The sequence below is a fragment of the Oreochromis aureus genome, linkage group 7, assembly GCF_013358895.1.
Source record: "Oreochromis aureus strain Israel breed Guangdong linkage group 7, ZZ_aureus, whole genome shotgun sequence".
NCBI classification, from domain to species: domain Eukaryota; kingdom Metazoa; phylum Chordata; class Actinopteri; order Cichliformes; family Cichlidae; genus Oreochromis; species Oreochromis aureus.
The window spans coordinates 45,459,780-45,473,294 of NC_052948.1; the positions used below are offsets into that span (position 1 = coordinate 45,459,780).

The 13,515-nt window shown below is 39.0% G+C and overlaps 1 protein-coding gene across 3 annotated transcripts in view; it reads left to right on the forward strand.

Annotated features, from left to right (window-relative positions):
* The window catches only part of rgs3a (regulator of G protein signaling 3a), a 130,831-nt gene that overhangs the window by 54,547 nt on the left and 62,769 nt on the right, over positions 1–13,515 (forward strand). For all 3 annotated transcript variants that reach the window (XM_039614803.1, XM_039614804.1, XM_031754703.2), the window contains one exon: positions 958–1,001. In XM_039614803.1, the coding sequence (XP_039470737.1) occupies positions 958–1,001 (44 nt within the window). The remainder of the gene's footprint in view (positions 1–957; positions 1,002–13,515) is intronic.

The following is a 13,515-nucleotide window of genomic DNA, read 5'->3' on the forward strand; positions in this document are numbered from 1 at the left end:
GAGTTACAGAAATCATCACACACAAACCCACATAGTCCCAAAGCCTGATTTGACCATCCAAAAAGCAATTATGATGGAAGATTCTGGCAACTCTAACACTGCGCTCCAGCCAGAGGGGATTGGCCTGCAACCAGCACATTAAACATTTCTTTCCTCTTTCTTGCGCTTGTTTGTAAGTTTATGAATAGACATGGGGAAGTATTAGATATGCTGGTTGGGTTAAACTTAAATCAGTCTTTGTGACAGTGCAGTTACAAACTGTTATGTATTAATCTTCTTTCTGTCAAAGTTAGAACATTTCCTCTGAAAGATTGGGTTCTTTTTCTTTTTTTAATCCAAGCAATTTTCCACTAATTTCCGATGGGTCATGCTCAATTAATAAAAAAAAAGTGCGCCAGTGAACATCAGAGACATTTGAATAAAAGTGTTATTTGGTCATTCTCAACGAAAATCTAATAAAAATCATATCAAATAAAATCACACACACATTCCGGTAATTTTTAATCTCTTAATAAACAAATAATATCTTTTAATAATTTGACTTTATTACCTTATTTGGCTTCATAAGACAGACAGAGATAGATCTGTGGATGTGTGTGTCTGCTTATGTGAAAGCAAACACAACATTAAACCACGATGTATAAATTCTGGGGGTCTGAGTTCAACTGCGTGCGTTCACTCGATTACAGCCATTTATCTTGACTCCAGACACACAGGCCTGTCTCACAGAGGGCTTTCTCAGTGAAATATGGGAGGATGTCACTGAAGCTGACGTACAGTAAAAGCTTTCCATCAATAAAAATTATTTTGTCAGTATCGCAATCAGAAATCAGGAATGCTGCTTTATGTACAAGAAGGAGACGAGCGAGCGAAAAAAAGGGCACCAGAGCAGAGTTGGCTTGGCAAAAAAAAGTCTTGTTAAGTCTTCTTCATCGTCTTCCTTAATTTGTCTTGCAGATTACGCTGAAGAACTGAGATTCTACCTTATTCACATGACGGAGGTAAGAGAAAGTGTGTTTATTCGTGTGTTTGAAAAAGAAAAATTAGCAAAGACACAGAGCGCCGAGGAGGGCGTAACTAGAACGGCCCATTTGGTGTGTGAGCCAGAAGGGGCAATTGGCTCCGGTGGAAATCACATTACAGGCAAGAAGGATTAGCAGATAACTTTAATGAAAGAGTCTTTTCTCCCTGTGTTTTCCTTAGTTCTGACTCCATCACAGACCTAACTCTGTCACACATGATTTTTCACATATGTTCCCTTACTGGAAACACTGAAAACACTCTTGTATACTCGTTTACTTAGATGAAAATCTGCCAAATCATATATGCGAAGCTACCCCTGTGGTGATCCCTCATGAATAAGTTAGCAGTAGAAAATAGCTTTTTATTGAGATATTAAGAATTAAACATAATCGTCATCGAACACGTTAATGCACCAAACAGGATGCATCTCTCTGTTTACATCGTGATTTGTTTTGTTGCTTCGTATGAGTGCGGTTATAAAGACAAATAATAATAACTTCTTGCATCTGCTGTGAGACCTCTCAGGCTGGCATTTTGAGATAAAAGGAAAGGTGCCATTATCATTGAAATGAAAATGGCTCTTTAAAGGCTAAATGTTTTCCAGTGTTTAAAAAACAAACAAAACATGGCCATAACAAAATCCCAGAGGTCTGAAATGAGCTCATATATATTTATAATGTAAATCACATTCATGAATACCTGCGTGAGATTTCATTCAGTGAATCACAATTCAGGTTTTTCTCTTACTGAGCTTAAAATGAGAACTTCAGCTTTTTAATCAGTGCTGCTAATTAACAGCAATAATTAGTCAAATTTTCAGTTTTATTATACATGACCTTACCATCGTCCTCATAGTAGCCAGTCATTTGCTTTCCTCTTCTTCAGCTGCCCCTCCCGCTCGCACTTCTTGCTAACTTGATTGCATTTTTTTTTAACGCTGCAAGGTGCACGGAAAGGAAATGAAAAAGCAGGTTTCATTATGCTTTTAATGTTGCCATACATTATATTTTCATCACCTTTTACAAATTGCTATCATCCGCCGTTTCACCTCCTCCCCTTCCACAACGTGCACACATCTCTTATGCTGTTGTTTGCATTCAACTGTAAGAAGCCCTTAAGCGTAATAATATGATGCAGCTCCATTACTATGCAAATGTTTCGAAGACTTATATAAAAACATGTTCAGCGTTGGAAACCTTACTGCAGATTAATCCTGATTTTTCAGCAAGTCATCTGGCAGAGCATAAAAGTATGCCTTAAAGTGCTTAAGCTATTAACATTAGCATGCTGAAGCGTTACTCATGGAGATTTATGGAGGTGTCGCTCGATAGCACAATAGCAAAGGTTAGGTCTGTGCTTTGAAACCATTTTATCATTTAAAAAAAAATGTATTTTGTTTCTCGAGCGGAAACATGCATTGCAAAGTTGAATGATTAATGTTCACAAACAACAGCCAAAAGGCGTGTCACTGTTTGCTATTTATATACAGAAGCGGTGATCAGCAGTCGTTAACATGAGCGTTCAACTTAAACATTTATTTTTTACATTGTTTAGAAATCAATAATGAGAAAAAAAGAGTGCTTTAAAAGTGCATTTCTGTTTTATTTAATAAGAAATTACTTCCAAAAGGAAACCACACCCTAGTGGAGTTGTTTGTTAGATGTCAAATGCAGGGTACTGTAAGAAATATCTCACAATTACCAGGTCAGCAGTCAGGAACACAGACATGTCTGTACACATTCCTGTATGCTGTATGGTTACTGAAGATTGAAAGAAAGCCATCATCAATAAAAAAAAGTATACTAGGGCCCACCAAGTATTTGTGGCCTGTCCTCTACTATTGTAGATAGTTTTTTTTTAAGCCTCCCGCTTCTTGTTTTGTCCAGTTTCCTCATCCTGAGTGCTTTGGGGATGTCTTTGTTAGTGTAAAATACCATTTCATACCTGTTACCTTTCAGGTGTAAAAGGAAGAGCAGATGGGATGGACACCCAACTTTGTGAATAAAACAACTTGAAAATGACGCGACGTAGGATTTTCAAAGTCATGCCATTGGTGCATCTACCAAAAAATCTCAGACCAGCTCAAATCTTGATCTCAAGATCAAGATCAAGTTTTCTGAAAATCTTGTGAACACTATAACGTGAAAGAGACGTGATCTATGATTTTGTAATTGATATCATAAATGTATCTATTAAGACTTTCAAGTTCCAGTCTCAGTGACCTCAACCTCAAGGTCAGAGGTTAAGGTTTTGGAAAATCTTGTGAATGGGATAACTCAAGACGGGAGTCACCTAGGATGTTCAAACTTATTTCATAGGGTGAACGTACTGGGAGACTGAGGTGAGCACTAGTGACTTTATGAATATATGAGATGTACAACTAGTGGCCCATAAAGATAAAACAAAGTTACTGTTACTACTTTTAGCTACTTTTAGTTAAGCAAGGAAAAACACAGAAGGTATTAGGTATTATTGTCTTTACCTTACAATATAAATCACCTTGAGGCAACTGTTGTTGTCATTTGGCATTATATAAATGAATTACACATGAGAATTTTTAAGACCCCTTTCTTACACTGCAGACTGAAGTTGTCAGAAGTGGTTTAGAATATAAACTGAAAACATGAACCAGTTTCCTTTTTCACAATCCAGTCAGACACCACGACCCGTCTGCCGTTTGTTTTAGCTTACAGTGTCTGCTCATCTGGTTAATCTTTTCACTGAGCAACAGTATTGCATAACCCCCATCTCTTCTTTTTGTGAGCTGTGCACACACACAGACACACACACCTCGTCACACTGTTTTCGCTTTGAAATGTGCTGCGTAACCTCATTAGCAGCTTATGAATCTTTTAAAGGGTCTTTTTTTTGTTTCTGACATTCCAGACATAATGAGAGGGGCCTAAAATCTGCCCCACTGGTTGGAAAAGAAAAAGGAAAAGGCTCCCATATTATTCACTCTGTCCAATTAGACAACATACATAAATAGAAACTCTTACATAAAGCAGAATGGAAGAGAAAGAGACAGAGTTTGAATAAGTTAATGACAGATATTGGTACCGTACAAAATATTAAAAAACGTGTATGAGTGATTATATATCAGCTGTAAATAACTCTTATTGTCATTTGTCAGTGTTGTGCTGCTGGTGTGATATATCTGTATATCTGCAGGGGTCTGTGTTACATATATACAGCTTGTCAGCTAAGACAGCTGCAACAATCCTCCCAAATCTAATGCAGCATATATGGCAGGTATCAAACAAGAAGCCAGTGAGTTGTTGTTTCCAGACAAGATTTTCTTGGCTTAGCTTCCTGTTTATCCGACACATCCATCACAATTCACCTTTACGTTAAAACAAACTGGCTAACACAGTGTAGGCCCTCACTGTGCTGCCAGAAAGCTGTAGCTTATACAGTCATGGACTCCATAAGATCTTTGAAGGTATTCTCTGCTATCAGGCATGAAGATGTTGGCAGAAAAGCTTAATTCCTGTAACTTGTTAGGTGGGGGTGGTTATGTGGGGAATTTGAAGCCAAGCCAACACCTTGAACTCATCATCTCTGTAAAAAAAATGAAATTTATACAGTTCCCTAAGCTTCCTGATATCACCTAAAGGGAGCATTTATCCGGGAAAATGTAACAGTCCTAGAAGAGAACCTGACTTGTTCTAGTGTCTGTAAAAGTTGTGATCAGGGATGACAAATGCAGGAGTGAGACCTTGGATGACAGTAATGGAGACAAGTCGACAGTCCGAGACTATGACAGGATCGGTGGAGACTTCAGTGCTGTTTCTGTGCAGTTCTGGCCATTAAACAAAACCCTTCCTGTAAATGTGGACGTGTTAGAAATAAATGGTGAAACCCAGGTGTTGTAGCTAATTGTATGTGGATATACAATTAAAATTTGGATACATATTAGCTGGATTAAATGCAGTAACCTACCTTGATATTAAGGACAGGTTCATTAGAAAAAAATGGAAGTGCTCATTTAAAACAGCTGTATTGTATTTAAAAAAGGGGCTTTTTATACACGATTTACTGGAAGATGTGAAATCAGAGTGAAATGAGTGGAATTCCACTGCCTTCCCAGCATTCCCAGTCAAGATGATCTTCTCTGATTCTTTGTTTCTTTATTAGAGGGCATCTGTACTGAGTGTCTTATGCAGAGAGGCCGTAGTGTTATCAACACAACAGCTGACTCGTGTGTGTATGTGGGAGTAAAGTTATCTGCCCTCCATTGTGTTAACACATGGTAGTAAACAAAGAGCAGCTGCACATTCTGCTCATTTATATTTAAGTGACGAATCTTAATCAGAGTCTTGATTAGTCTCAACTGAGTGGTTATGTTCCCTTTAATAGGGTGCATTGGTTTGTAAAGTGAAAAGTAAAAGACACAGATAAAAGCACAGATAGAGGAAAAGATATTAAAGGAGTGTGGTAATAGGGGATCGTACCTCCTGACCGCTAGAGGGCAACGATGTGTTGAGTAGCGACAGTTAGCACAATAGAGTAGTAGCAGAATGCCTAATTGAATTGCATTGACATGTTAAAGTGACCCTGTTCATTGATGTACCGACATTACCTTTGGCTTGATATACGTTGTACACAAATATTAGTAATTAAGTTATCGGACTAAAAGAAGAAAAGAAACCTGCACGTGTACGCATCCACTAAAACATGAAAAAACCTTTAGCATTCTTAACTGGCGCCCTTTTCAGGTTTAATCAACAACATTAATGTCAATGCAAATACAGATCTCATTTTATTTACCATTTTCTGACATGTCACGCTCAATTTTCATTTTTAAGTAAGGTTTCTTTTCACTATGATTCTCTTCTGGATCTCCTTAAGAGACAACAGCAGAGACTTTTGTTCTGGAGGTGTGAGAAAAGCTCCCGTTTCTCATGAAATTGTAAACAGTTATAAAATCCTCTCTCTTAATCTGTCTGCCCATGACACTGTTACAGTCCTCTTCCTTCCTTTTGTCTACTTCTGCCCTTCTCCTCCGTAGCTGGAGGTCATCCTATTTTAGCTCTTGCTCAAAACAGGACTGATCTAACCCAGATTTATACGTGAAAAAAAAGTGTGTGTGTGTGTGTGTGTGTGTGTATAGAGGGACAGGAGGGTGCAACTGGAAATTCAAGTGTGAGTGTGCGTCTGTAAGTGTGTCAGTGACGCAGGAGAGGAGAGGAAGTAAGGAAGAGTTGTGTAGGTAAAAGAAAAGAAAAAAAGACAGACAGAGAAAGGAGAGACAGTTGAATGAGATTATTTACCGGTGGGCTAAAATCGTAGACTGATCATGGGCAACCTGGCTGACCGAGTTGGGCCTAAGAAAAGGTTCGTCAGGGAGGCGAGCTCTCTTCAGCAACACCTGCTATCTGACAGTGGAGATGTAAGTGTCGAGAGCACTCTTAAAAACATTTGGAAACAGAGACTTCTGCTGCTAACTGACTTCTGTGTCAGCACAGCAAAAGCCGAAATCAAAGTGGCATTTTCTAGAGTGATAGATAACAGAGGAAAATTATTCTAACTATTAAAAAAAAAGGATTTTCCGGTTGTTTTTTCCTCACCGAAGTTAATTTATCATAACCTGAACATGAGTAAAAACATTCATTTGGAGAAAAGTTACCTGCATGTGTGTAAATTTAGAGGTTACCTGTGAATATTTAATGGAATGTAATACTCTGGTGCGTTATGGCGTACCAAAACTTCCTGTCTGAGTATAGCTCTTCTAATAGTTGCTAATGTGTGTGGGTTATTCAACAAATGAAAGCTGAGAATTCCATTAAGTGAAGTGCATGGTCTCTCATTTACCATCGTTTCCCAGAAATTGCCATTAGTGTCTGATTGCAGCGCAGTGGAGTCTTCACCAAAAAACAATAAAATCATAAATAAGCTCCATCTTCTCAAAGCCCTGGCTGAAACTAGTGCTTACCTTTAACATACAGTAGAGGAATCCTGTTTAATAAGGATCTTCCAGTTGTTGGTTTCGAAATATTTGCCTTTTGCACATCAGTGGTTATTCTGTGGCATCTCCACAGAGTAAGTAGCTCTGTGGAGATGCCACAGAATAGCAGAGAAGAGATCAGATAAGCGGAGACTCTGCCAAACTAGGTGAAATCACAGTGTGATGGCGGGCGTCGAGGCTGGAGAACAGCAAGGGAGCACTGTCGTCAGGCTAACATAGGACAGTGTTTTGAATTCAGATGAAATTTATGCAAACTGCCTGTAGAATAAATGTAAAGTGTTCTCATTTTATTACGCACAGGGCGATGTCAGTGTGGGGTTTTTTCATAGAGTAAATAAAAGTTGAAGACTCACTGTTTGAGTCCAAGATTAAGAAGATGTCTCAGAGGTGCTTCTGTTTTTTCCAAACACATCCGAATTTCCCTTTGCTTTAAGTTGCATCATCGGCTGCATGATACACTGGCTGTCACTTGCAGTCTGAAGGCAGGGCATGAGTGATACGCAACCAGGGGCTCTTGTCAGCAAAATGCCTACTTTATGATGGCTATCCATTACAGGGCAAGGTTGGGTCCAGTCTCTCAGGGGTCTAATTGAACTGAGATGTACCCTCTTCCCTCAAGCTGAGTCACAACCTAAAGTGTGCTTGGCTTTTTGTCTGATTTGATATGCCAGCGCAGATTGGCAGGGCTGTGCATACATCTAAATCTAATCACTTAAAGACCTCCATCTTAATAAAATGATTGCACTGAGATCTATGACAAAGACAAAGTACTCTCTTGAGCTGTACTAAACTGTGGTTTATCTCCCTATTTCATCAGGTGCAGAGCAAATGATCTTCAGTGTTTAAATTATTCATAAACTTTTAAGGGTGAAGAATCACGAAGTAATTTCCAAATCAATAATTTATGTTTCCCCTGTATGACATACTTAGAGTAATTAACTACAACAGGCTTTTTACAACAACTTTCAGACACTTTGCTATCGAATGGAAAAGTTTATTAAAAAAAGGATCTTTGTGTATGAACATAGGGCAATTATGCTTATGCAATAAAAGCACAGCACACAGTCATATGAAAAGAGCAAATAAGCTAAATTATCATTGAACTCCCTAACTGGGTAGTGACAGAAAGAATGCAAAACTTCTGCTAAAAAAAGGCACAAACTGAGAAAAAAAAACTTTCGAAACATACTTGACATCTGTGGGTCCTGTCATGTGCTTACCATCTTCCCTGGTGGCTTTAGGAAGGGCCTCGGGCCAAGAACTCCAATTTACATGCTCTATTCGTGGCAGCTCTGTCGATGCAACCCACAGAAGAGCCCTGAGCTCAAAAGCAGACAAACAAATGAGAAATAGATTAAAGAGTGTGGGAAAAACACGGAGTCATGAGGAAATGACATCCTGCACATTTCATGGGGAACTTGATTTGTGAATTTCTTTGTGCAATTTATTGACAGTTAATCACACCATTACCTTCTAGCCCGTGAAAGAAGGCAGTAGCCTGGAGTGTCACAGACTAGAGATGCAATGAACCTGCTTTTCAGCTTGAAAAACACACACTGGATCAATGGATTTAACTGGGAAGACTATAAATATTTTTTCAGAATAGTACCATCATGAGACAGTCATACGTGAGACCTAGACCTGACTATTTTTCCTGACCTTTTCATTGCATGAAATACTATCTGTTGCTTCATACTAAAAATAGTCCATTGCTGTAGAGAAAGAAAAAGAATGCAGGATGCTCAATGAAGAGGCAAAAATCCCCCAAAACAAACCCAAAACACTTTCTGACACCACTCAGGTCATTTTTTCTGCACCATTCTCTTGCACATTTATAATATGATAAGTGAAAACTGGTTAAATTAGTATTTTGTAGGATATTGATACTATTATAAAAATACACACACTCTATATATTGAGCAGTGTGTGATTTTTGATATAGCCTGAGTGACTCTCGCATGTATATGTGCTTTGATATAAATATGATGCTAACATGATATTAAATCCATAAGTCAGGGTGGTGCTTATAAAGAGTCACAAGATCACCGAAGTCATTTCACTCTTGGATTCATTCTCTGAGGAACCAACGTCTGTACAAAATTATGTGTCAATCAGTGCGGTAGATGTTGAGATATTTCCGCCTGGTAGCAAAATAATCAAGTTACTATCCCAAGAGCCATGCTCCTTCCACATCCAGTGACATTAGTGAGGGCATTCTGAACCAAGAGTCAGCTAGCTGCTTAAGTATCATTAGCTTGTGTTCATATGTCACCTATGCTGTATCTATAAATGCATTAAATACTAAGGTTGCAAAGCCTCAGTGGTCCACAAGTGAGATCCCTTAGCCCAGAGTAATTGAGAGTAATACCAGGGAAGACATAAAACTAGCCAGAAATGATTTAAGGACAGTGACGTAACTCACTGTAACTCACTCATTTGTGACACAGTGAGTCACATGTTCAGCACAAGTGTGTTGGACATGACTAATGCGGTATGACGCTGCTTGGTGTGATGATGTACAAAGATTTACTCTGGGGAAAAAACTGGCTGGCTGTCACACTTGATATATCCGGAACAATTTCTCTATTATGGCTGTTAGAGATGAACTGAAAATACATAACAGCATTTATGCTTTTATTATCATTATTCTGCCACAGCAAGTGCCGTTCTTGGCATTATGCGTTTATTTGCCTTGTAGAGAGCTTTGCCTTACTGAAGAAATATGTACTGATTGTAATGATTTTAATGGAGGTAAGTGCGTGGAGAATGTTATAAATCTCCATGAGCACACATCTTAAGTCATACCGTGTTTCCATATGGCCTAAATAGCCTTGGAATTTCCCATTTTTATGTCATATTTTGGGATTTAGAAAATGCTTACTTACCAGTTAATGTTAGTTGATGGATGATGATATTGCAGTCAGTGTCTATATGAGAAAGTCTGATGAGTAGACGCTCAGGCTTCAGACTACTTAGAAAGCAGTAGGTTTTAATAGGTTTCAGACTTGTTATTGTGTACTTGAGGGGATATCCTTTATACGATCAGTTCATACACGCCTCTCTGGCTCTAAACACGGCAACCCCATCCAACTGCTGTTCAGATCTTTTGTTTGGGCAGCAAATTAAACGATAGTTGGCTTACAGTTGTGGGTCTTGGGCTTTGGCATGCCAATGCGCAGACCAGCGCTGCAAACTTTTTAATCCGTCGTTAACAATAAAACAGGATCCATGTTGTTTTTTACCAGTGGTGCCCTAGATTGAGAACCACTGGGTTTAACAGAGAGAAAGAGGGCTAAAATGGTTTGTTTTAGAGCCATGTGCCGGAGCCAAGTATATGGTAAATAAGGAGTATTTATACAGTCCCAATTTAAATTAAGTTTTCACAGGACTCACAGGATTTTGGCCCACTCTTATTTACAGTGTTGCTCATTAAATGGGCATTCATTTATGCACAGCTCTCTTAAGGTCCTGCCACAGTATTTCAGTCTAGTTGAGCTGTATTGCATGTGTGCTTACAAGCTGCAGCAATATTTGACGCTCAGTGATAACAGTCCTCCGGAGAAAGTTCCCTTTCTTCTATAAGTATATTTAAATGAAAAAGGAAACTCTTTTGAGGATACTAATCTTCAGATTTTTAGATCGAGGACACAAATGGTTTGAGACAGATGGTGTAAAAGGAGGCCATCTATTTCCACTGTGAACAACTATGAGCCACCTGTAACGTCATCTTGAGATCCATTCCCAGGCATTTCAAGCCCCGCTCACACCTCTGTGTGACCTTATTAATAAATAGGTTGGCATGGCGGAGCAGTATCTTACAAAGCATTCACACCTTGGTTCACGTGACCCTTACTCAATCAAGTGGATTAAATTATCATGCACTTACCCTCTTACTTACTATGGAAGCAGTAAAGGTGTACTTAGTTTTATACAGGGTTTACAGTCCTTTGAAAACTTTATCTTTCACATGACTGTTCAGGACAATAAAGGTTCAGCTTTCATAACTCTGTGCTCAAAAGGAAGCCATGCTCTCCTTAGGTGATAAAAACGACTGGAAAGCACGAGGAAAACCTGTCCTGCTACCTTTACTGACTACTGCCTCTAGCATTTTTATTTTTCAGAATCACTATATTACTGTCGCTCGTCTCATCCAAGTTATAGAATGACAACAAAATAATATTCTTGCCAAATGTCAAACTGTGCCTTCGAGCGCTCGTATTTAGGCTGTGATCTTTACCACACGGCAGCAGAATCATCGTTAGCAGCTGGTGTGAAAAAAAGAAAGAAAGAAAAAAACCATGCACATTAGCTGTCATTGAAACCATGCTAACCTGTGCCAAAGCAGTTTAGGTGAGCTGTGTTGACAGCGGTCCAGTGCACTGAAAACTCATCTGCCAGATGGCTCAGGGGAGGGCTTCAACCAGGGAGCACTTTAATCAATCTGATTAAGGGGAAATGCTGCCTGTATTTTTAGCCACTCCATGGCAGGCCAGTGACCATTCATTGAATTTTGTTTCATTAGCTCTTATGTTTATCTCTTGGAAGGGTGGATTTATAAACAGGGCGAACTAATGTAGAGACCCAAGTAAAGGGAATTCACCTATTTCAGCTAATTTGTCTTTATAAAAATAATAATTCTATGATTATCATAAATGGTAACTCAATTAATGCTAATTATTATAATAAGGGGTTCAGTTGGCTTAGCATTGAGTGGCTTGTTCTTTCTAACATTGCAGCCTGGGCCACTGATGACTGCTGTTTAAAAAACAAAATGACCATAAAATAGCTGCTTCCATATAGTCAGCATGACTTTAAGGTCTTGAACTTGAAAACAGTCACGATTTTGAAGCTAATTTGTTCAGCTGTGCTTTAAATTAGTTCTTTGCATCCCCAAAAGACATGTAGGCCTAGTGTATGCACTGCAAAAGTGAAATGGCACTTCAGTGTGTTTTAAAGATTGCCCTGTTGAATAGATTGTGGTGGCAACAGTATAGAAAGCCCCTGCAGGCTCCTGACGATTCCCGCCCAAAACATGCAATCTGTGAACTGTCAACAGTTTACTGGCGTGACGGATCGTTTCAGCTGATGTAATGCAATGATGCACAAGTCACTGTCAGGGAAAGTAGACCCAGATAGATGTAATAATACACAGTTTAACAGTACAGCTCATATATCTGTAATAATGGCACACCAAATATAAGCAGGAAAAATGGAAATTGATTGCAGAAATTGTTAGCTGGAGACAAACAAATCATCATTAGTAGTCTCCCAACAGAGCATGGTGCATTTTTAAGATGGGAAAGGAAATGCACTTCCCTACATGCTCTATTCCTCGCATAAAGAGTGACTTCACGTTATGGCCAAAACAAAATGTGCATGGTGTCAATAAGTGGCTTGCAGTGTAATATGTACCGTGTGTCCCATATTTACACAACTAAGACTGTGTAAACATACACACTTCCTCTCTTTGACAGATTACGGATGTAAGCCTTCCTGCAGCTCTGAGACGTGTGCATCGCAATGACTCACTGTCCCAGCTGGAAGCCTTTTTGTTCTTTTTTTTTTTTGAACCATTATGTCTTCTAAATATGTCCCTACAGTAAGATTATATTTATAAAACGAGTTCAGACTGGTGCTACGTACAGAGTGTAAAGCTGTGGTTGATGTGTGTGGATGCAGTTGCATGTCTGCCTCTGGGACAGCATCTGTCGTAAATAAGCCATATCCTAAATGTTTGCTTTTCAGGAAGCAGAGAATGCAGGATTATTTCCAGCTTGAATGCCGTACATGCTTCTCTTCAGAGGTTGTTGAACAGCATTTCCTGACCTTTCCTGGCATGAGGAATATCATGCAATGCTTTGCATGAGAACTCAACCTTAGACCTTAAATAGAAATGTCATTTTTTTTTTCACTGGGAGCTGTATTGGTTTACCCAGAGGCTAGTTGTTTACATTGAACTCATTGTATGTCTGTCCCTCTGTGTGTGTGTGTGTGCTTGTGTTCCCAGCCCTGTGGTCCTTGTTGCAGCCTCATAGACTCAGATTCAGTCCAAATGATGGATATCAAAGAACATTAACATTGATTTCTGTCTGCTCTGAATAAGCCCCTCTTTCATCATGCTGTGGTGCAACTGAAAAACGTCAGGCCCAATATCATAAATTCTTTTGCTATCCCACCTACTGTTTTTTCTTATGTCATTTGATGTCTCCATTGTTGATGGAATATGTCTATTTCTTCTCTTACTGCGACTTATGTTTTTTATTTTATCTTATGTTTTTTAAATGAAAACTTAATATTAACTTACTGCTATCAGGTGCTCAGTTTCTCAAAGCTCTTCTTTAGACATTGGTTGTTTTTGCTCATGTTTTCTTTCTAGAGAACATAACTATAATGTTTAGGTCCAGGCTCTGGGGAGGCCAATCCATGACTGATAGTGTTCCACTGGGCCTGTTTTTCTGTCCACGTATGATTTTACTGCATTGGCAGTGTGTTTGGGATTTTTGTCCCAAACACACTGCCAAACC